Source organism: Xenopus tropicalis, chromosome 1, assembly GCF_000004195.4.
Source record: "Xenopus tropicalis strain Nigerian chromosome 1, UCB_Xtro_10.0, whole genome shotgun sequence".
NCBI classification, from domain to species: Eukaryota; Metazoa; Chordata; class Amphibia; order Anura; family Pipidae; genus Xenopus; species Xenopus tropicalis.
The window spans coordinates 26,274,999-26,300,868 of record NC_030677.2 but is presented as its reverse complement, the minus strand read 5'-3'; the positions used below and the strand labels follow the sequence as shown (position 1 = coordinate 26,300,868).

The 25,870-nt window shown below is 43.6% G+C and overlaps 1 protein-coding gene across 2 annotated transcripts; it reads left to right on the top strand.

Moving 5' to 3' along the window:
* Positions 1 to 25,870, top strand: nsg1 (neuronal vesicle trafficking associated 1). Of its 2 annotated transcripts, XM_012966091.2 has the most exons (5): positions 1 to 298; positions 1,229 to 1,381; positions 5,178 to 5,294; positions 14,393 to 14,503; positions 23,014 to 25,870. In XM_012966091.2, the coding sequence occupies exons 2-5, from the start codon at positions 1,253 to 1,255 to the stop codon at positions 23,212 to 23,214; spliced, it is 558 nt and encodes a 185-aa protein (XP_012821545.1). In that variant the 5' UTR covers positions 1 to 298; positions 1,229 to 1,252; the 3' UTR covers positions 23,215 to 25,870.

Sequence of the window (25,870 nt, the reverse complement as noted above, 5' to 3'; positions counted from 1 at the left end):
GTGAGCTGCGGCCTCCAGGGGGCTCCTTTGTGTTGGATTCACCAGCAGCTGCAGCCTCCAAGCTGCAAACCCCTGGGTCCATGCAAATTCAGCCCTGTGTGAGTGTCAAGCCCCGCACCCTGTCTCCAGCCTCGTCCCACGGCTTCCTACTGCGATCTGACGCTGCGTCAAGGAGACAGATCAGTCGCACCCACATCCCATCTCCCCTGCCAGCTGCCCAGATAGCGCTCCCCGCCCTGATTCACCGGCTGCTCGGAGCTGCTCCTCGGTACCCGCAGCATCTTCCCTCTTTCATTGGGTAAGTGAGCCTTCCTCCCCTGCCTGGCACAGCTGCCATTTATATATCCTCTGCCCATTTATTCTGCAGGCACCATTGTCATACATTGGGCAGCCTAATAGCATCGCCATACATTGTGCCCTCAGTATACAGCATTGCCATACATTGTGCCCTCAGTATGCAGCATTGCCATACATTGTGCCCTCAGTATGCAGCATTGCCATACATTGTGCCCTCAGTATGCAGCATTGCCATACATTGTGCCCTCAGTATACAGCATTGCCATACATTGTGCCCTCAGTATACAGCATTGCCATACATTGTGCCCTCAGTATACAGCATTGCCATACATTGTGCCCTCAGTATACAGCATCGCCATACATTGTGCCCTCAGTATACAGCATTGTCATACATTGTGCCCTCAGTATACAGCATTGCCATACATTGTGCCCTCAGTATACAGCATTGCCATACATTGTGCCCTCAGTATACAGCATTGCCATACATTGTGCCCTCAGTATACAGCATTGCCATACATTGTGCCCTCAGTATACAGCATTGCCATAGAGCATGAAGAATTGTGACATCATTTCATCAGCCTGGAAGACTTTATTTGCAGGAATGCCTGAGCAGTATTGATCCTAATCTTTGAATAATTAAAGGGCTTCAGTTGAATCATTTCCTGATGCTCTAAGGGGGTTACGGACGGTGCCTCCTTAGCCACAACCCCCCCCCAAGGAGCTCTGATTGTGGGGTACCAGGGTCTGTCTGTGCCACTGGGTGCTGATGCGGCACCTCTTTTGTTTGGAGCCCTGGAGCTGAGAGCACCTGGTTCTTGCCATTCATTTGCACGTCCCCGCTGCCTGGCTGAGTGGGGGGGGGGGGGGTGTGGGGGGATGTTGCTCTGGAGGGGGGTCTCTCCTGATCATATTCTGTATATTTGCTTTGCAGGGAGGCTCATTGTGTTGAGAAAAGATGGTGAAACTGGGGAATAATTTCAGTGACAAGGGTGCGAAGCCTCCGATCTGTGAGGATGGATTTGATACAATCCCATTGATGACCCCTTTGGATGTCAACCAGCTGCAGTTCCCACCTCCAGACAAGGTATGTATCATACAGAGGCAGGGGAACATCATGAGAATCCCCAGCAGGGCAGTAACCATGGATATTCCCAGGGGCGGCTCAGTGGGGGAGATCAGTCATTTTGACAATCACCTTTGTTGATGGCAGATCCATCAGTGCCCATGGCAGGGGGAGCCAGTGTTGGGGAAGCTTATCTGGGGGAACATGAGGGACTGGTGATATAGAGATGACCTCCAAAGCCGTATCTGGGGGCAGCATCTGCAGCCCACCTCTCGCTGCCATATGGGCTTGTCAGCCATAAAACATGCCCAGATTCATTGCCTTAGCAGCCATATTTAACAAAAGAAAGTGCACTTTAACCCATTAGCAGCCAGCAGGGATTGTCGTATTATAGCACAGTGCCTGGAAGGGCAGCCTGTTCCTTTAAATAAGATAATTCCACAATATTGTGTCGATTTTCTAATTGTTTATATTCATTTATACAGTACTTACAGTATTCCTTGCTGAATTTGTTTAATTATAGGGAGAAAATAATGAGGCATAAGTGTGTGTCTGTGCAGACTATTCCCCATATTGCTCATTCGTCCTGGACATTATCCACAGATATCCATGTTATTTCCGCCTCATTAATAGGCACTGTTCTGCCAATGTCTATGGAGAAAGCCTGTGCCTGGGAAAACAGTATGGCAGCCCCAATGCACACGCAGTATTGTCTGTTTAATGAAGTCTAAACAATGGCTTTTTTAGTCAGTGAAGTTGTGCAGGGGCCACAGGAGCTACGGCTGAGGCTGTGGGGGTGCAGGGGCCTTAGGAGCTGCTGCTGAGGCTGTGGGGTTGCAGGGGCCACAGAAGCTGTGGGGTTGCAGGGGCCATAGAAGCTGTGAGAATGAAGGGGACATAGAAGCTGTGGGGGTGCAGGGGCCATAGGAGCTGCTGCTGAGGCTGTGGGGGTGCAGGGGCCACAGAAGCTGTGAGAATGAAGGGGACATAGAAGCTGTGGGGGTGCAGGGGCCACAGAATCTGTGAGAATGAAGGGGACATAGAAGCTGTGGGGGTGCAGGGGCCACAGAATCTGTGAGAATGAAGGGGACATAGAAGCTGTGGGGGTGCAGGGGCCACAGAAGCTGTGGGGGGGGGGCCATGCCAGTGTAATGCATGATTGCGCTGCTGATAGGGTGCACACATTGTTCCCCAGTAGAAAGGACCCGGCTGTAATTACATGTGCAAACTGGCATGGGAAAATGGGCACCGGAGGGCCGGTCACTGCGCTCTCAGGCCCTTTAGGCCTCATTACAGCTGAGCCTGCAGTGATAGAATCAATGGGCTCTCTTCAAAGTGCTGTGCCCGTAATTTGCCCATGTTCTCCCCACAGAGGTCGCAGCCAGGGCTTTTTACAGAGGTGGTGGGTCATAGAGCCCAATCCCCTGCTTGGGCCACATTAGTTATAATACAATCTACAATTCCCAGCTCCTTCTGAAAGCCAAAGACTGGGAGTTTAATAACAGTTGGAGGCTTCAGGCTGAAAAGCCCATATATAAATGTATGGGGCACAGAGGGGTTTCTATATTTTTTCACCATGCACATAGACTGGGGCCCATGGTGGTTACCCCCATTTCCCTTCTACCCCCACCCTATCAAGGGGCAGCTCTCCCCCAGAGCAATTATTGTTTACCATTTATTTACTTAATTGCTGGATCTATGACTCCTGTCTGTACGCCCCCGATTCCGTGTGGGGACATTTCTAACCAATGATTTGGGTGACACCCGCACTGATTGGCTAATGTTTTGCCCATTGTGTGTAAGCTCTGGGCTTAATCCCTTACTGGCCAAATATCACAAGACAAAAGTGGGTGCCCTGGCATTATATATTCCCAGCAGCTTCCTGCCAAGCTAAATGCCATGCTAATTGTGCCGTGCCACCCGTTCTACTTGGTATAAAACAAATGAGCATGGGAAGGCGAGTGACTGGCACCAGCAGACAGAGCGGCAGGGTCGGCTCAGGGGCTCCTTGGATGGAAATTGAAATGACAGAACAGAGGGTTCTGTAAAGGGATGAACAGTGGGACATGATTGGCTTATGTGTTGCAACTTCAAGTACACTGGGGGATCTACAGTCAGGGCCAACCCACTCCCCTACACCAACTTACCTTCCTATACACACTATCCCACACTTACATTCCTGTTCCCAATGCCAATGTACCTTCCTATACACACTATCCCACACTTACATTCCTGTTCCCAATGCCAATGTACCTTTCTATACACACTATCCCACACTTACATTCCTGTTCCCAATGCCAATGTACCTTCCTATACACACTATCCCACACTTACATTCCTGTTCCCAATGCCAATGTACCTTCCTATACACACTATCCCACACTTACATTCCTGTTCCCAATGCCAATGTACCTTCCTATACACACTATCCCACACTTACATTCCTGTTCCCAATGCCAATGTACCTTCCTATACACACTATCCCACACTTACATTCCTGTTCCCAATGCCAATGTACCTTCCTATACACACTATCCCACACTTGCATTCCTGTTCCCAATGCCAATGTACCTTCCTATACACACTATCCCACACTTGCATTCCTGTTCCCAATGCCAATGTACCTTCCTATACACACTATCCCACACTTACATTCCTGTTCCCAATGCCAATGTACCTTCCTATACACACTATCCCACACTTACATTCCTGTTCCCAATGCCAATGTACCTTCTTATACACACTATCCCACACTTGCATTCCTGTTCCCAATGCCAATGTACCTTCCTATACACACTATCCCACACTTACATTCCTTTCCCCTACACCAACTTACCTTCCTATACACCAGGGATCCCCAACCTTTCTTACTCGGGAGCCACAGTCAAATGTAAAAAGACTTGGAGAGCAACACAAGCACCATAAAGGTTCATGGAGGTGTGAAATAAGGGCTGTGATTGGCTATTAGGTGCCTCTATGCACCCTATCAGCTTACAGGGGCTTTATTTGGTAGTAAATACATTTTTTTATCCAACCAAAACTTGCCCCCAAGTCAGGAATTCAAAAATAACTCCCTGGTTTGGGGGCACTGAGAGCAACACCCAAGGGGTTGGTGAGCAACATGTTGCCCCTGAGCCACTGGTTGGGGATCACTGTTATACACACTATCCCACTCTTACATTCCTTTTCCCAATGCCAACGTACCTTACAATACACACTACCATACAGTTAGAGCTCTTATCTTGACAACATATTGCCTTATTATACACACTGTCCCCTAGGTTCAGTCCCCATATATTGTCGCCATCTTGCCTTATTGTACCCCAACTTGCATATTCTAATTTTATCACAATACTGAAAAATGCTTGATCTCAGTTCTTCAGTGCTTCACAGTCACTTGACTTTAAGGGCCCCATTCATTTTCCAGCAAGGCCCATAGACCGTTTGGTTGAATCCCCAATGCCCAGCACATGCTGCAGCTGGTATCTCGGGCACCATTAACCCATCAGCAGCTTATGGCTACAAGTAGTGCAACTGCCGGTATCCCAGCGCCACAGATACACAGATAACAGGCAACGGCTGCTGCTGCCCCAGGGCCATGTTTGTGTGAGGGATTACAATGTGCCATGTTAGTAAACGAGCAGTTTCTTGTACTGCCGAAAGGAAGGCTCGCCCTATACTGAGTTATACAGTAACAGGGATCTTGTCACTAGATGGCGCTGTTCCAATGCAGTCCAGAAGTAGAGTTTCTTTTTAGTATATAATCTCCCTATTTGTGCCTTATTACTCACACTGGTTTATGTTTTTATTTTCTAAGGTGGTTGTGAAAACAAAGACTGAATACGAGCGGGATCATAAGAAAGGCAAATTCCGAGCCCCCAAGATTGCTGAATTTACTATCAGTATCAGTGAAGGAGTGTCCGAGAGGTTCAAGGTAAGGCTGGATCAAGCGCTTGCTGGCAGTTTTCCCCTGTGGGGCAAATGGACGTGATGCAATTTGTCTGGCACTTTGGCAATGCTTCCCTTCTGCCTGTGCCCTACCTAAGGCTTTAATAAACTGGGGTCACCACCTACCAATTAATATCAAATTAATATCAATTATGCTATATTTATTCTGAGTAATCATCCCTAGAAGTTCCCTCCGTTTTTTAAGATTGCAGCTGCCATTTAACTTGGTCTCCAAAACTTCCTGATGCAGTTCTAGCTGCTGGTAGCTCAGATCACACATTCTTATGGAAGGGGGAGTGAATTCTTATGGGAGGGGGAGCAAAAAAAGGAAGGGGAGAGAGCTACGCAGACTCGTTGCCCCAAACCTGAAGGAGCCCTAAAGGAGAGGAAGTCTGATACCTAAGAACATGTTTACAAAAAAGGAGACAAGAAATCCTGTGTTTCTTTTGATAGAGGACTCAGTGCAGCATTACTGTGAGTGCTTATGGCTGTATTTCCATAGACATTTCTGATAAAGCTTACTTAGTTTGTACCTTTCCTTCTCTTTTATGGGACAAGTCTCCATGCAGAGTGTGTTTTCTACTCTCTGTGTCGGGGGCCATGGCTTCTTCTGGTGCACAGAAAGTGAGCTTTAGGGTGAAGACACACAGAGCTACTATTAGCAGCTACTTGTCATGGCTTCTAAAACACACAATGCTGATCATATACAGGTATCAGACCCCTTATCCGGAAACCCGTTATCCAGAAAGCTCCGAATTACGGAAAGCCCGTCTCCCATAGACTCCATTTTAATCAAATAATTCAGAATTTTAAAACTGATTTCCTTTTTCTATGTAGAAATAAAACAGAACCTTGTAATTGATTCCAACTAAGATATAAATAATCCTTATTGGATGCAAAACAATCCTAATGGGTTTAATTAATGTTTTATTGATTGATTTTTGATTGATTTTATTAGACTTAAGGTATTGAGATCCAAATTACGGAAAGACCCCTTATCCGGAATACCCTTGGTCCCGAGCATTCTGGATAATGGGTCCTATACCTGTACTGATAATTGTCTCTACGTGTGTTTTAGCAATTCTCAGTATTGTCTATGCAGGGTATTTTCAGCTGTAACAAGTAGCTGCTACTAAGTAGCTCTGTGTCTTCACCCTAAGGGCAGTGCCACATGGGGAAGTTAGTCGGCCACGATAAATCTTAGCTACTGCGGGCGACTATTCTCCCGGAAATGCCATCCCATCGGCAAGAATGTAAATCGCCAGCGGGATGGCATATGTGTCGCTACGGTTTCCTGAAGTTGCCCAAAGTTGCATTGCAAGGAAACTTGGATGCACCTGTCAGTCACAGCTGAACATAAATCACATCCTGTACAACAGGGATAGTCCCGCCCCCTGGCACACTACAGAGCAAGCAGCACAATGTGCATGGAGAAGGGTCAGGTCTGTGCTGAGCCCAATACAAGCATCTGGAGCTGGCCAATACAATGGAAGATTAAGGGACAATACAATCAATCAGATCTTTGCCCAATTTTAGCACCTGGGGGAGGGACATATCAGAGGGATCTAATCATTTGGCTCCCAAGCTTAACCTGTTAGTTACCAATTACAATTAATTTCCCAATATTATTACACTGTGTAGGCATATGTAGATCTTAATGGGGGTCCAATCGGCCCTCCACTTATTGTTCAACTGCAGCTCTCAGCATGTTACCAACATGGCAGTCAGTGGGTGCTCGCAACTGTAATTGCCATCACCCACAGAGTTCAATATTGGCCTCATTTATATATTTATTACCTAGAATAAGGCAGAGACTTGTGGCCCCCTAGTTGTGCCCTCCCACATCACCCCTAACACCATATAGGTTATAACAATGTACATCACAATGTTAAGACCTTCAAAAAGAAAATCTTCCCAATTTGATGGCTGACTGCTCAGCTAATTCCGCCACCCTATCGGCTCCTTTCATACCACAAAAAGGAAATAATACTTTGTTACATGGTAACGCATTGCACCCACCGGCACATCACTATCTACTTGGTGCTGTAATTATAAAATATAAATGATAAATATACCAAGTTGCAACTGATACAAAGGCAGTCCAGCCACCAAAACACATACGCCTGCCAGTTGAATGCACCATATCAGCTGTGGGGACCTTAAATATATTTGCTCTGTTTTTATCATATTCTACATATTCCAGAGTGGAGTTTACAATCTACCGCCCTATCACATTCACACAGTTTGTGGTCAAGTTTATTAACCAGTTAACTGGCCTGTGGGGTGTGCAAAAACCAGAATACACAAAGTAAAGCTGTACAATTACAGGGAAAATATACCTACAGATTGTGACCTGGCTGGAATCAAACCTATGGCCCTCAGCACTGCCATCCTAGGTTTGACTCCAGCCAGGGCTCCATTTGCAGCAGTTAGCATTGTTACCTGAGAGCACTCAATTCCATAACAGCCCCACCTATGAATTCCCAGCTATGTTTTAATGAGTCAGTCTAATTAGTCAGAGTGTAAATTAGATGCCATAATCCCCATTCTAAACATAATTGCCGCCGGCTCTCAGGAGTATTATATAAGGAAAATGCACAAATATTTTTCTCTTTTTTCAACCTGAAATTCTGAATGCCGTCCTAATAATTGCATTCTGTTGTGGCCTTTTTTGAAATAGGAAATATTAAGCCAACGTGCTGAGGATGATAAATCTCTTACCCCCCCCTCCTCCTATTAAGAATGTGTTTTTTTGTAGCTCTTGTCACTGGGGGATTTCAGTGAGGAGACTGCGTTGCTAGGCTGTATCGCTAGGTAACCAGTGCATCATAGAAGGTGCTTTTTTTCCGTGTGTCATGGTGATTGACAAGATAAACATCTCTGTAGCTCACTGGCCCTCATTAGGCGCCCTCTTTGGCTAAGGGAGGCATAAGGCTTGTCGTCCGCATTAAAAAGCATCTCATTGGAGCCTTGCAGGGTACGTGCCGCTCACTCACTGCCCCCACTCTATATTGCGAGATGATGAATAATTGATAGCGCTTCATAAATATGGTAATTAAAAGGGGTGTCGTCTGGCGCTCCCCCCTGGGCCCCGGCTAATTGTGGAGCATCATGTTTTACTGCTGTTGTTGATTTCAAGAGACCTGAAGGATGTTTCTGTAACAAAGACAAATATTTGCTGTAATTAAACGGCTTTATTGCGTTTTGGTCTGCGCGTCGGCGTTGTCTGCAGCTTTGTGTGAAGGTTCTTGAAGGGTAGAGCAATGGACTCTCTCCTTAACCGGAGAGACATTTGGGCTCAGCCTCAGTAAAGGCCCCATTAGTAATAAAATATCCTGTAGAAAGGTTCAAATCCAAGCATTCCCAGCGGATGATAGGCTGTTGTTCTACCCACTCAGTTACAGGGTCACAGTTTGGACCCTGTATTTTCCTGCATAATTGTACTTATTATAGTCATATGTCCATACTATGTGTATTTGTCTAATACAGGCTATGGCTACACTGGTATTGGCTAAACCATAAGGAATGTCGACTAATCGGCCCATGGGCTGAAAGGATGCATACAGTACAAGGGTCCAAACAGGTGTATGGCCACTTATCTATTGGTCTACTGGCCATACATGCCCAGACTGTCGGTGGGTATGGTCAAAATCATAGAGGTACCCCTGTGCTGGTAGGCCCCCAAACCCCTCCAGACTTCCTGATAGGATAATATAACAAAATTGGAGAGTTATCGGGAGGAAGGTTGTTTGCAGGAAGCCTGAGTGATCGTTGAAATTTTCAATTGGATAAAAGCCCAATAATTCAAAATACTGACAGTGTTTGGGCTTAACTAAACTCCTCTGGCCCAGAGCAGAACCCAATTCAAATAGTTTTGGAGGGCACACCACAATTGCTAAAGCAAAAAAAGCTGGCTTTAAAACAAAGACGGCAAAAAAAAGAGAAAAAAAAGGGTGCAAATGAGAATCTGTTCCCCAAGCCCACATAGGGCAGAGCAAAACCCAAACATGTATTACTAGGAGCGGCTTTTGCCAAAATATTAGGACACTATTTATTAACATTAAAGACAAACATCACCAGTGATGTTGCCTGTATCAACCAATCAGCAATTAGATTTGATCAATCACCTAAAAGAAAGCAAAAGCAAAGATCTGATTGGTTGCTATGAGCAACATCACCGGTGATGTTTGTCTTCAATTTTAATAAATACTCCCTTTTTTTAAGGGAAGGATGTATCCTTATGTGCCCTGGCACCTATACAGTTAACTGGGAATGTTGAAAGGACTTGCATAGGATGATGCTACAATTGATGTTGTGGGGTTTCTATGATATGGGTACCATATGTGCAAGCAATATGGCAGTGCGTGTTCTGTATAAATTCACAATTGCTGTACTGCCCCAGAACATGATTCCCTTTAATGGGAAACTTGTACCTATCAGCTGTTCCTAACAAATTGGCACTCAGTCAGTTTAGGTTTCCTTAAGGGCCCCTTTGCTGGTTGCAGAGGGAAAATTGATATGTCTGGTGCCCACAGTGCCATCTCCAAACTGTGCCCTGTAGCTCCCAGGTGCAACTGTTTGCTTTCCCAGAATGAAGGGCAAAGAATTGGGCCCATCAGTGTAGGTAGCACAGGCAGCGGCTGCTGGCACTAAATACTATATGGGTGGCATTTGGTAAAATTTGGGGCCTCTGTGCCAATTCCTGTGCATAGTGCATCTGTTTCTGATACAACTTAGTAGTTCCGGTAACTCTTAGGTTCCTCTTCACCAAAGCACCGCCACCAAGTACCTCTTGCATCCAAGCAGCAACAAGCTCTGATTTGTACAGCAATGGAGAATGTGTCTGTAGGCAGAGACATGGGTTTCACTGCAACAAAATAATCAGACACAATACACAGACACAATAATCATCCAACGTTCCCTCTAAGCTGTGCATCATTTTGAGACAAGCCCACACAATAAATTGTGGTGCTCACAGAATTTGTGTGAAAACATATCATTATGTACTGTGCACACAAGTTTTTTAAAGTACGCACAAAAGAATTTTTCTGCATACACAGTCAAGAAGAAATTAGAGGGAACATTGCGCGAGTCCTCTAATTATCTTATTGTCACCGCTGAATTGGACACCATTGCACTAGAGCAGGTTGCCAAACTGTAGGGCTGCCCCCTTGAGAGGAAGGAGGTTTGGAGAAGTAATTGTTGTTGATACCCCAATTAGGAGTAATGGACAGAACCTGGTCCTCCAAGAGGGGCCTAAACCAAAAAGTGTACGGAATATTGCCCATATCAGGGGCGCACAGCAGTGCAGTGTTGGAATATTACCCATAAGAGGGGCGCACAGCAGTGCAGTGTATGGAATATTGCCCATAAGAGGGGCGCACAGCAGTGCAGTGTATGGAATATTGCCCATATGAGGGGCGCACAGCAGTGCAGTGTATGGAATATTGCCCATATGAAGGGCGCACAGCAGTGCAGTGTATGGAATATTGCCCATATGAGGGGCGCACAGCAGTGCAGTGTATGGAATATTGCCCATATGAGGGGCGCACAGCAGTGTAATGTATGGAATATTGCCCATATGAGGGGCGCACAGCAGTGTAATGTATGGAATATTGCCCATATGAAGGGCGCACAGCAGTGTAATGTATGGAATATTGCCCATATGAGGGGCGCACAGCAGTGCAGTGTATGGAATATTGCCCATATGAGGGGCGCACAGCAGTGCAGTGTATGGAATATTGCCCGTATCAGGGGCGCACAGCAGTGCAGTGTATGGAATATTGCCCGTATCAGGGGCGCACAGCAGTGCAGTGTATGGAATATTGCCCGTATCAGGGGCGCACAGCAGTGCAGTGTATAAAATTGTTACTGTAGAGCTGGGTGAGTTATTGTGCTTTACAGAATACGAGTCCATATTACTAAGCCAATGGGTATTATACATTTGCTGACATACTTACTATTGCATCATGCTGTGTCCTGATATAAACTTCTAAATCTTTCAGCCTGAGGTTTATCTGTTATTACCTCTGATCCATATAGTTACAACATGTAGATATTTTGGGTGTCAGCTCTTCTCCTGCCCTGTCAGTATCTGGTTGTACGGCCTGTGTTACTGATACAGGGTGCAGCTTGTTAGGGACTGGCAGGCAGATGCCAGGACGTGGGCACAGCCATTCTGGTTCCTGTCCGAGTGCATCCGCACAACGATTCAGATGTTCCCAGCGTATGTGGCCCTCAGCCTGGAGCTGGTTAGCAGCGGCACCATATGGTACAAGTCGTCTGCTGTAAGTCAGATCAGTGCTGCCGGATGGCTGTGGGCATTTACATGAGAGGCAAAGCTCAGCATTCCTGCTCTGTGCTTCCCATTAGCATCATTATACGCTCTGACATTGATGTGGCATCAGCTATTCCAGCTGCACTGTCCAACCTGCACCCTCCCAGCTCCAACTCCCAGCACAGTCCATGGGGAGCTTTCAGATGGGCAGGTATAGGGGTCCCTTTGGGCACTGCAACTATAGATTCTGCCAGTTGTACAAGGTGACTAAAAGAAATTTGGCACCTCTGGAATGGGCAAATCAGTGCCCTGACACGGGAGGTGCAAGAACTGATGCACACACATATTGGCATAGTCTGAAATGCTAGGGAAGAATGGTGCATTATGGATAAAGAACTGCAAGTTGCACAGATTTATGTTGCCATATAGCCCAATAACAGCTGCATATTCCATTTGTGGTCATGGCAGTCAGTGCAGGTTATGAAGTTATAAAGCAAAGTTTTCTGGATTCTAGGACATTGGATGAACCAGCTGGGCACCTTTTGGGGTTATCAGGCATCCCGGTGTTCACTTTTGCCAGGTAGTTTTTTATTGATACAGGGTTAGGACTGGCCAAACCATTATTTTTGCCACATTCAGCCAATAGGCTGACACACAGAGGATGCCCTGAATGGGAAGTTGGTTTAAAGCTTGGTATTCAGAGACAAAATTATAGGTGAACCAAGTAAGGTTCCACACCCACTGTACATGGGATACCCAAGGTGGTGTTCTGTCCCCTTTATGGCACCAGCATGTACATATGGTGCACACTAATCATCTTGATAGGAAAAAGTGTGGGGCAGGGTGTGCCTAAAGAACCCCATCTTTACCCTCCGCCAGCACTGCACCTGCATAGTGGCCTACATGGCCTAACAGTGTCTGATTCTTGCGTTGTTGGCAAAAATCCCTTTCTGCCTATAAGTGATAAATGACATCAACCTCACTGATACCCCCATTCCACCCAACCATACATCCTGGCTTTATGCCAGACGTATAAGCTGGTGTGTTGGCATTCTGGTGATACTGGGTGGAGTTTCATACCATGACCCAGGAAGTACAAGGTGAAATTATAAAGAGTTTCTTTATGTAAAGCATACTGAGCTTGTGTAGGGCCCAGAGCATACGCCAGTTACATGCAGCACATACTCTCAGTGCTGAACTAGTTGTCCCAAATGCTTAAAATGAACAAATAAGCAGCAATTACAATTTTATAAAAAGCTCTGACCTTGCCCTTATTGTTATAGGTTTTGTACTTTAAAGGGGAATCTAAGAAATAATTCCAAATACTTTTCTATTAGGTTAGTGAAACATAATAAAATGCACTAAATACATGATTTAAATCTAGTTTCCTTCAGGCTTGGAATTACACGATTACAGCAAGAAGGCAGAAGCCATTTTAACAAAGGAAAGCTTTGCACCATGCCAAAATCTTGTGTATGTGCCAGAATGGGGGACATGATGCCCATGCACTGGCTACACAATAAGGCAGTGAGGAGGGAGGGGGAAAGTGAGGAGGGCAGTGACATCTAGGAAGTGCTGAATGGAAAGTGAAAGAAATTGTCTGCCCTGCCTCTATGCCTAAGGCATTTAGGTGGGGCAGGCAATAAATGACCTTATAATGGAAATGGATTTGTTAATAAAAAAAAGAATTTGGATTTTTGTTATACAGCTTTCTATGTCTGGGTGACAGGTCTCCTTTATTAACAGCATTACATGACATTTGTATAACAAAGCAGCAACTGCTCCTGAGATTAAACACATTCTGCTGCCTCACATGTGCCCAAAGCAGCCCCTCTATGAAGTTATCTGCCCCAGGGAACCCCTCACAGGGCTGTTTGGCAGCCAGTGAGCCCTCTCTGCTCATATCCTATTAGCTTACAAAAACAGAGGTTCTTTTGTATGTCCAAAGTATGATAGGGTAGGAACAAAGGTTTCATCTCACTGCGTGATAATTTGATCAGCGATTTCCCCCCTAGAGATCTGATGAATAAAATCAAAAGGAGTTTAGTTGGGAAGGAATCGCTACGGATACAAAGCGGAAAAGAGCCTTTTGTCATTTCCAGCAAGCAAAATGATTTGCATTAACCTTACATTCATTTGTTGCTATCAAACCTTGGTAAAGAGAACACATGGTGTGTATGGAGGTCTGTAATACACACAAGTCATGAATAGCCTGCAAATGATATTCTTATAAACGGCACTTTGTGCTTTAGTGATGTCATCAGTTATAATCGTGCTTAGTGATGTCATCAGTTATAATCATGCTTAGTGATGTCATCAGTTGCAATCATGCATAGTGATGTCATCAGTTATAAACATCTAATTTCTGTCACATTACTCACTGAAACTTGTGTAGTATAACAATAATACTATATTACAAGTCACCTTGGAGGTCTGTGACCAGCCTAGAAGCACTCCGCCTCCAGCCTTGAACCTTTATATGGTCATGGAATGTAATGTAATGGTCTTTGAGAGAAAACAAAAGGACCTTTTATTGTTATAACTCTTGGCCAACTACCTGGAATATATTGGAAAACGCTGTTCTGTGATGTCATTGGGCATGGCCACATGACTAACATATCACAGATTATAAGGGGTTGAGGGGCTTGACAGTCAGTAACTCTTATATACGGTGGTACTTTTACCAATTGAAAAATGTATCATATTGTAATTTGGACTTAGCATAATTATCGCTCTCTCTCTCTATATATATATATATTTATAGATAATGTATTATTATATTTCTCATTTATCTTTTTATTTTCTAGGTTACCGTTCTGGTCCTGTTTGCTTTGGCATTTCTGGCCTGCGTTGTGTTCTTGGTTGTCTACAAGGTGTACAAATACGACCATGCCTGCCCTGAAGGCTTTGTGCTTAAGGTAAGGAGCAAAATCACCATGTTGAGAGACCTTTGTTACATATAAAGCTGCTTCTGAAAGTATAGTCACATGACCCAACTATGGCCAATACTCTTCTTTCAAATTCCACTACGCACAGGCAAGTCTGGCCCAAAGCCAAATACAGGAGACAAATGTCAAAGCTGTTTACAACTTCTGAGCCTTCACCATCACCTCTAGGTTGGTTGTCATGATCTTGTCCTTAATCTTTAGCTTTAGTGCTGCCTTTGGACTCTCTATGTTCATTTTGCTAATAATTGTCTTCAGATCTTAACATAGTCATCAACATAGTGAAGGTTATTGATGTTTCTTTTGCCTTGAATTCTCATTCATCTTCCATCAGTCTTGCCTCTCTTATATGTACAGTTTGGCTTGGTATTGTCACAGTATCCAGCATTGTAAAGCACTTTTGCTTTGGGTCTGTTTCTCCATTTTCTATCTATTGTGCCTTATGGTCTGATGTAGAGGTTCCTTAGCAGAACAATGAGATACTCAGGGTCATTACTTTTACTCATCCCAACCCCAAAGCCATAGGTATGAAGTTAATTTTGGTTGAGGGTGCCTGTGGGCACACACAGGGGGCAGTGGGGATAGATGGATACCTGAAGGTTCAAGCCATCCCCATTCCCTGTGACAAGGACCCTGAAATTTCTTTGCCATGGTGCATGGCAGAAGAAAGTTGTGGAAGGCAGTATTTTTAGGGGCTTTGTTGCCCACAGAAGAGGTGATCTATCGTGGGCAATAAATCTATCTATCGTGAGTGCCTGAGCCATATGTTGTTAATAATGGGAGGCCCTGTACCCACAGGATAAGCACAGATCTAACACCCAAGGGTTTCAGTGGAGGCTGGGATTAGCAGTTGCACAGGAGCTAGGGGGCTACATGTTAGATGCCCTTTGTTACTTGGCCTTTGGTTGCTGCATCTGCCTTCCCTACTAACACTGCTTAGGGATGTAATTACTTGTTGTGCTTTGATTACTGACGCTGTGGCCGCTCTTTCGGATGACTCGACATGTTTCCTGCTATAATAAATTCGCAACTCTGTCTGAATGAACAGGATCGAAGCAGAGATTTATCATCGGCCTAACTAAATGGAAAGTGCCATTATGACCTTCTCAAATGCACATCTAGGGCCTAGCTGCATTGATTAGAATGCAAGCCCATAGCAGCCCGGTACTGGGACGTGATGTTACCCAGCATCCATTGCTCATATTGCCATATTAGTGTAGTTCCAAGGAATCTATCTGATCCCACAGAGACGTTATTGTATTAGTGAGTCATTCCAGCAGGAACAGAGAGATCAGCAAGTGGCCATTCTGTGGTACAGAGAGCAGCACAGCGTGTTCCAGCCGCTGCCCGAGGCCAAGTCCCACTCACATCGGCACATATAAGCTAAATCTCGTTTTTATTGCGTCAGTAGATAAACATCCCATTTCCTTGGCTTTAAATATAACACAATAGACCATTTTAAAATACTTGTCTTTCAGTCTACATTTTGACACTGCCTAACAAAATAATACACTATAGTTAAGGTTTGGGGCCTGACGTTGCCCTTTCAGTGAATAATTATGTGGGGTAGATGACAAGTATCGAGTTGGGGTGTCCCAGGCCTACCACCCCAGAAGCCAACAATTCTAGTCCGTCAGCCTCCAACCACCATGTGCACCCCAACCTTATTGTTTTATTTAAATTTTCCCATGATCTGGGGTGGAGAGCCAGAAGTCAGGCAGAGACTGGGTCACAGGGCCAATGGTATTGTTCCCGTTGTTCCACTGGCCCTATCTGACCTTGTAGATGACTGTATTCTTACTGTTGTCCCTGCTATGAAGAGTGCAGTGTATAGGTCATAGTTACTAGTCATAGACTAGATGTGGTCAATAGGCCACGCCCCCTCCTGGCCTATTGTAGTGGCACCTATTGTTGTGGTCTGCCTGCTAGTGAGACAATGGCTGTTTTGGCAAGGCTAAACTGGTGGTGAGTAACACCATCATGGAGAAATGGTAGACCAGTTAGACTGTTAGAGAGACATATACTTTTCATATTCTGGGACAGAACAGGAGACATTTACAAAGGAACAGCCCCTGGTTCCATGCTATTCAGATGGGCCTCCTATTCAAACTGTGCTAATCAGGTTTCAGGCAAAAGTCAACACTGCAGAAAGGAAACATAAGGAACAACAGGTATTGAGTCGCAGTCACGATTTGCCCCCAAGTGCTCTGTATTGAGCTGGCATTTTACATTTACCTACGTGACTATATAATATTCTCCTGTCAAATATTTTCCTTTCCGTTGACTCATTCTGCGAGCATTAAACTTGGGTATAAATAAATAGCAAAGGCAATGATATCAGTCTTTCTACAGCCTCTGGCCAACAAAACAAAAACACTTGTTTCTATGAGGTTCTTCCCATGTCTCTGTCACTTTCCTTTCTCTAGTGGGTAGGTAGTCTGGGCTTCTTTTTCTTGGAAGGGACCCTAGCTCGACAAACTTCCACCACTGGGAAACTGAAACAATAAATAAGGATATACAAAGCCACATATAAAAAGGCTAGCCAGGCCTAGCTACCCAAACACATGACTACCATGGCCACTGACAGAGGCCTGAGGCTATGGACGGATGGAGGCAACCAAAGTTGATATTTTTAAGGGGAAATGGCTACAGTAATGTTAATATGGATAGTATAGAAGTGTGTTCAAGAAGGAACCACATACACAGCCTGATTGTGTCATCACACAACACACATTGTCTGCCTTCTCAATGGATACTGCACCAAATTATCAGATGTCTATGGGAGATGCCATGGTTTTGTACCCTCACACAGGCCAATAAACTCCTGCCTGTGCCATGTGTTTATGATCAGGCTTCATGTAATCCATATGCCCTACCATTGTGTGTGTGTTAGTGTTGCCACCCAGCCAGTATTTTAGCGGCCTAACCTATCAATATAGTTGCCCACCCTTGATCCACTCCCAATCCAGCCCAAACTTGACGTTTTTCTTCCTGGATCGCTCCATATCCTGCCCTCTAGCCTTTGCATGTCATAACCCCGCCCTTTTATGCATAGGCCAGCCCCTTTTACATCACTGCGCCACCCCCTTTTGTTCCCCACCACCACCGGGCAGTTAAAGTTTTTTTTAGAATGGTGGCACCCTATATATATATATATAGCGTCATATAAAAAGTGAAAAACAGGTAATTTATTGATTGAGGTTCAATAAATGACTTGTTTTTTCACTTTGCAAGACCTGTGAGTGCAATTTTATATGATGGGTTTTTTGATTCTGGCACCCAGGCAATTAGCTTATACAAATCGAGTACAAGGTATACGCTGGTATATATTAATATATACTGTATGTATCTATGTTGATTGATAAGATATTGATATTGAATGCCATATGTATCCCCGTTCCACACTGTACCAGTATTTCCCTGCATGGTCGCAGCTGAGAGATTACTGACATGAGCTACACGTGCACCAAAACCACTTTTCCTTTGATTTTATGTCACATTTAATTTGCTGACGGATTCCTCTAGACGCCCACAGACTGACATCTCTTTGTTCTCATTTGAAAGGAAATCCACTGCATGAGTTTTATATGCGGCAGTCTCATCCAACAAACCCTAAACAAACATTAATGAATAGCGCCAATTAATATGCAGAGCCGAGCGTTTGACAGAGCCGCTCATGGCTAAATAGTCCCCGGTGGAATCTCTGGCGGCAGAAGACACTGTTACATCAAAACACCAGTTACACAGAGACTTGTCTTTAAAGTAAGAAAGGCCTGAGATTTTCGAGGCCAGATTTTGTGAAATCCTAGCGGAAAAGAATCCAGAGATCATAAGCGCAATACTGGCTCGCCCGTAATTGTATCCCAGGAGTATACTGGATAGTTGCGTTCTGAATAGCCATCCAGAATGATTTTATTATTAAAGGGGAACTCCACCCAAACACTTGAGCTTTTGGGAAAGTAAACATAATCTTAAGCAATATGCATCAGTTAAAACTAGTGATGAGCGAATCTGTTCCGTTTCGCTTCGCCGAAAAATTCGCGAATCTTTGAAAAGATCCGCGAAACGGCGAAAAATTCGCGAAACGGCGAAAATGTCGTGCGACAAAAAAAATTGTCGCCCGCGGCTATTATTTTGTCGCGCGGCTCTTGTTTCGTCGCGCGCGGCTCTTGTTTCTCGCCCGCGGCTCTTGTTTCGTCGCGCGGCTCTTGTTTCGTCGCCCGCAGCTATTATTTTGTCGCACGGCTATTGTTTCGTCGCGCGCAGCTCTTGTTTCGTCGCGCGGCTCTTGTTTCGTCGCGCGCTATTGTTTTGTCGCCCGCGGCTATTATTTTGTCGCCGGCGACAATTTTTGGACGTGCGGCGAATTTTTCCGCGGCGAAATTTTTCATCCATTTCGCGAAACAATCCGCCAATGGCGAAACGCGGAAATTCGCCGCGAATCCATGCCTGGCGAAACTTTTCGCCCATCACTAGTTAAAACCTATGCAGCCTTTTCATGATGTTTAATGTAATAATATGGTTTGAAACAGTTACCTAAGCCCCCTGTTCCCCTGCTGATCTGGCTGACTACTTTGAGACTCAAATAAAATGTAACAGTAGTCGCCTATCCCCAGCCTGCCTTCAGCCTGCATCCTCCCAATCCCACAATTCCCTGCACATGTGATGTCAATAAGGAAACGATGTGATGTCAATAAGGAAAGAAACATCACAGTGCAATGCATTGTGGGTTATGTAGTTCCTGCATGCTGTCTGTAAGCTGTGGAGAAGTTGTTACAATTTGTAACATCAATGTTTTAGTCCCTCCTCCCCTGCAGGAGATTTCAAATGATGCAGAAAGAGAAGAACTTTCTGCATCATTTCTCGCAGCTGGATGTCAGCATAAAAATTGTATTTATTCATACTTTTTGAAGGGACAGATTACAGTGATATATTATATTAGGGGTTTCTGTGTTGTGTGGTTCAGGAACTGATGAGAAGGATGTATGATCTCTGTAAAGTGCTGTTGCATATGTCAGAGAATGTAAATGGTGGAAGAGGGGATGGAGGGTTTAAACAGCAGGGTCTAGCAGTGATACAGTTTAGGGAGGGGAGGAATGGATGTGCAATTACAAATTTAAGGGAAACTACATTGCTGGTTAATTTGTATTACTGCCCCCAGCTCTAGCTTACGGTATAGATATGAAATACTGGCCCAGTGGCAACCCCAGCTGTGCCCTGAATTGTAAACCTGCTGGGGGTACTGGAAGAGTGGATTAGGGCATATCAGGGTTCTTAAATAGGGATACTGGGGAAGCCTGAATTACAAGGTATTATTTTTTTAGTTGATTGTTAGGAGTGTTTTTCCCCTGCAGGCTGTCCCATTTCTCTAGCTCCCAGCCTGGCACAGCACGAGACAAGGACAATATCATTTATGATTCTGTCAGGGTACAAATAATGACAAGGAAATATTTATCTTCCTATACAGTATATCAATTTGTCCCTCTCTGGCTGCATCCGATACAGTCACTATGCGCTGGTCTCTAAACGCTCACTGACTCTGCCATCAATCAGCGTCAGCGGCAAAGTCTGTGCCATGTCAGGCCCAATTAATCACAGTTCTGCAGTTAATGAAGCATATTAGCCGGGCAGTTCATTATAATGCACACACAGCGGGGATGCTTAGCCGCACTGCCTCCCCTATGGACTGCCATGGCGCATCCTATGTTTATATTCATGAATGCAAACAGGGATCATTTGTACATAAACTATACGAGGGGAGAGGGTGGGCTTGCTTGTAGGATAAACTAATGCATCCTAGTATAGATGCAGCACCCATGGGTGTTATGAGTGTGGCTCAATAATATCTAGGGTTACCACCTTCAATCTTAGACAACTCTGGCCAGTGGGGTGGGTTGGTGGTGTCACAGGGGCTGGTACAAACAACATCATGAGTGGGGCCGGTGACATAAGGGACAGGTTATATCAGTCTAATAGAGTCCTGCCCGATTTGCCTAGTTTGGAAAACCGGGAAGGCAGTTTTGACCAGGACAGTTGTCTTAGAAACCGGGCTGTCTGCATCAAAACCGGGCTGGAGGCAACCATAATTATATCTCCAGGTAATCTTACTGCTCCTTAGAGGGGGGCACAGCAATTTGCTGACTCGGCCAATCAGAGCAAGTGAAATATGCTAGTGAGTCACAGCATGAGTGTGTTATTTGCAGACAGAAAAAAATGTTTAGTTGAGGAATTCACAAATACATAGTTATAAAGTATATATGTGTCTGCACTCCGATGCAAAAAAGTCCTACGTAGCGGGGTGCTCAGTCAAATCTATTGCATACAAAATATATTTTCACAGATAATACAGAACACAGAAAGCCATAATATATCACTGTAATCTGTCCCTTTAAAAAGTATGAATAAATACAATTTTTATGCTGACATCCAGCTGTGAGAAATGATGCAGAAAGTTCTTCTTTTTCTGCATCATTTGAAATCCTGGTAGGGGTGGAGGGACTAAAACATTGATGTTACAAATTGTAATAACATCTCCACAGCTTACAGATAGCATACAGGAACTACATAAATTTACTGTGATAACATCGCACAAAAATCCGACGTTTCGGTCCTCATTAGGACATTTCTCCTTGAGAATGAATTCTCCATTATTTTGAAGATGCTTGTGAACGATTTCGCTACAAGTGATAGCGATAAGACAAGACCATTAAAGACAATGGCACAAGTCAATTTTGGTAACTTTGCCCACTACTTTCTTTTATCAACCCAAAGAAGTGGACCATATTGCCCGAAATTGCCCAACAATCACTTGCAAGTACATGTTCAAGGAATGTGCAACTGAAAACAAGCAGTTAAGCTTTTTCTTTAAAGGAGATATAAACTCACAAAACAAATTACTATAATACAGCTCTGCAATTTTTTTTTCTAGTTTTCAAGATATTAGCAGTTTTAAAGAACCTGGATGCAATGGGTTTGAAACATTAACTCCACCTGCTGTTAGGACCCATTCGGCAAAAGATTAAGATAATGAGAAAATAGATGTAAGGAATGGATATGTTTACCATTAGCTTTGCTGTAAATGAAGGTAATTTTTTTAGTGAATTTGGCCTTGAGGTAGGCACAATGACAAGTCTTCTCATAGGACTTTTGCCCCACTCTTGATGAGCATTGCACACGAGTGTTCCATTTTGGAGGGGGCTCCCTAGAAAGCTTCTTATGATACTGCAATTTATCATGAAACCATTAGGATTTTATAGATTTACTAATGATAATTTCACTGGAAACTTTCTGTTTCTTGGTGAGATTATAAAGAGATGGGCAAAAGAATATTGAAACTCACTTGAATACGCTACGGAGTAAGTGCGCTTGCGCATGAAATGTGTCAGGCATGATGTTTTTAATGGATTAATAAAGCTGTTTTTCTAAAGGGATATCCTGCTGTCCGGCGTGTTTGAAGCGTTTTCCTTGATTTTGCCTGAATACGTTATGGTACTGGAACCAGAAAGCATTGTTTTTATTAGAGAAAGGTTTCTTCTTGGGTCTAGTGAGAAATCACTGAGCTGTGCTGCCAGTCTCCGTTGCCCAAGGCTTGGAAAATGAAGCTCCCATTCCTCTTCACTGAATCCGTTTAGGAATATGCAGACCTTTTATTTGAGATGTGCATTTTTCTACCAGCCCCTCATCCAAGATATGGCCTCAATATGTGTGTCTAACAACTCAATTATTACTCTGTTTTAAAAGGCTTAGTTTGCTATTTGGTATTAATAATACACCTAAGAATGCAAAGGACCATTAATACAGTGGTAATGCAATGTTATATAAAAGCTACACCCTTCCAGGGCTGGAGCAGTGGAGCAACCTAAAGGCTGGTCAGGGTAATATTTTAGGAGGATACCTCTTTGCTCTCCAACATACAACAAAGCCCAGCTTAAGGCTCAGTTGGGATAAACACTAAGTTGCTGACCTAGATGTCTTTCGAACTATGACTGAATGATTGATGCACCAACATTTTCCTAAATATGTAACGCTGACATGAGCTAAGGGGGCCCAAACCTTAGGTTTGCCCACCAAGGGGTGCCTGAACTGAAAAAGCCTGATAACCACTGCACAGACTTTGTACAAGGACAATGCATGATTCATGTAGATTATAAACTTTGGAAGTACAGTATGTGCCTTTCTAGTCCACCTCCCACCATACTCTCCAGACAAACAGTTTTAAAACCAATAAACATGTTTCATTTATTTGTATTGTAAGTCTGGGTTTCTAGTGATACTAATTAGTTTATTCATTATTTTTGCAGCCCAGAATCAAATAAATATTTTAGCCGGAGAGACAAATGTGAATTATCCACAGATCTGGTGCTTGGGGCTCTGTAGATAGTCCTTCCTGTTTATTAATCACAGGCCTCTCCAGCCAACAGACTCTTTGTAGGTTCATTGATTGTATTTTTTTCTTTTTTTTCTATTCCCTGTTCCTTCCTTAGAACAATCGATGCATTCCGGCAGCTCTGGATAACTACTACACCGAACAAGATCCCAGCGCTCAAGGAAAGTTTTATACGGTCATCAATCATTACAACCTTGCCAAGCAAACCATCACGCGTTCCGTATCCCCGTGGATGACCGTCCTGTCAGAAGAGAAGTTGTCTGAGCAAGAGACCGAAGCCTCCCAGAAGTCTGCTTAGCCTGATTGGCGCACGTTTGGCAATGTTAGGGGACTGAAATGGAACTTTCAAAGTAACTGCTTGCTTGCCGCTGGTAGCCAAGCGGTTAAGGATAATTTAGAGGTAACTTGTATTTATGGTTAAAAGCGCTTCTGTTAACTGGTATTGCTGTGCACACATAACTGTACAGATCATCCATACAGTAGGTACATCAACGTGAGGGCCCCAACAGTTGTCATTATTTGCTAAATAATTTCACACCGATGAAACCACGGGTTTTCTTTATTTTTTTCTGGTTACGGATATGATGAAAGAGTGATTGAGGAGATGGTTACAAAGCTATAAGAGAGAGTAACGTTGGTTGTGGAACTAAGCCGAGGGCAGTACGACCTGATTTGTCTTGCGAGTAAGCTATGAAAGAAGTAAATATGCCGGAGGATTTCGTAGGATATATAATGTGCTAAGAAAGGTCCCTAGACTATTTATATTAGATTGACTGCAACGATATTGGGCAGAAGAAGACCATGAAGCCCATCTTTTAATACATATCCTTCAGTGCAGAAAAGGAATACACTTAATGGGACTGTTTTATTAGGATATGGGGGATGCACCCTCATCCTCCATTTAACACCTCCTAAATATGAGTTTTACACTAAAGGTCCAATCCATAGCCTCCCCTTTGAATGTACAATGATGAACATTTTTCGATTTGATGTTTTTCTAGTTTAGTCGAGTAGCAATATACTGAATCATGTGTGAGTGTTTTTGGCTCATGTTGTAACGATATATACCGTGGAACCCGCTCCTTCTGCATAGTAGGTCTTAATAAATAATGTTTCCATAGCAGTCATACCTGATTAACGCCCCACGTACCCCAACATTCTGCAATTCAGAACAGTTAATGATTTAGGAAGCCTAGACAGGCCAGTAAACTAATCACTTATGAAGTGGTGTAGCACTTTTATTCCCCATATAAAATGACAATTCGGCAAAGAGAGAACAATAAACATTGGGAAACTTCCCCCCCCCTCACCGAGGAGAGTAATTACACAGTCCAGAGAATACAATCTGAAAGACGCGGTCCAGCAATACATAGTAGGCATTTAAGCCATGGCTGAGGGATTCGAACATGCAGTGAGATGTAACGGAAGAAGAACTGTCAGTGGGATATTGCTTTCTAGATTAGACCCTTCAGGACAGATATGTATATACGGCTTATATAAGGGGGGGCAGCAAGGAAAAACAAAAGATGAACCACAGTGGAAGATCTAGAAGTTCCTTCTCTTGTTTCCAATGCTCAAGAGATGTTTTTGAAAATCAACATCACTACACCTATAGACCCCATAAGGCCTTTCCAATGTAAGAATGAACTGTTTTTTCTTTTGCTTTTTTTGGTATCAGACAGGCAATTCCATGATCTATATAGGTTTGATACCATTGAAAGCAACCCACTTGTTGGTAGGTTTGGACAAAGGGATTAAGGATATTTGAAAATCATTTGAACATTCCTGCTTTAATAGAGCCTGATGGATGCTTTGATTTTCAGAAGCAAAAAATAGTCCACTGTAAAGTGTTTCCAGCCTCTGTAGCCCAAGGCACAGTAAACCCATTTGTTGAGCTTAACTGGCTTAATCCATTTGCCCATTATTATAAAACATAAAAATCTATGTTGAAACACAACCGGAATAAAAGAGAAGATGCTGAATTGACCCTGGACTTAAACATCAGATGTATGTATGTCATTGATATAGAGGTTTCCTATATAATAGTATGGTAACAATTTATTTTTACCTGTGGAAGCTCTAATGTTCTCAGTGGCTGAGGACTGGTGTAGGGCTGTGAATATTGAAAGGCTCTCATTGGTTACTCAGTGGTTTTGTCAACTACCCACATTTAATAAACATGGACTAGGGCTTTTACCCAACTGAAATGTTCTTAAGAATAGAGTTTCCTAACTTTTATAGTAATCACAGAGGTGAATTAACTGTGTATAAATGTGATTTACACTACTACTTTTTATTGTAAGCCCCCCCCTTACAATCTGACTTTAATGCTGCTTTTCTATCCCGACCATTGGAATAAGTTATCCGTTATAGTGCTAAAAACTGCAGATTTACTGCTAGAAATATCAATCTAAATATTCCATTTATTCTGGGCCCCTACACGATCTGCTGGGAGTAAAAGCTGACACATTTCTGTACTGTAATGAAGGAGGTAATACAGAATTAGATAGATTGGCATTATTGGTGTTTTTTAGGCAGAAAAGGGATAAAAAAAAAAAAAACCTCTCTCTTGTAATATAGTTCAGCTTTTTCATTAAACGCCATTTAACAATACAAATACGCAAAGAGTTAGCTGACCGACCACTTAGTCCTGGTTAGGATGTCACTGCACCATAGTAAGGCATTGTAGTTAATGTTGTTGTGCGACCACATCATCCAATTAGAAATGCTCGAATTTGCTGCCCCACCATTGACGATTCCGCAAGCATCGCTTCTTACCATGTTAATAGACTCAACACTGTTCAGTCTGTTTGAGAATATTGTGTGTTAAGGGGACATCATGCTATCGTTTGCATTATTTTATCCTCATGCTGGTTGAATGTGATTTTTTTTTCCCACAGTGGACATTAAGATTTTTTTTCTTTATTAATTAATAAAAGTGAAAAAATATAAAA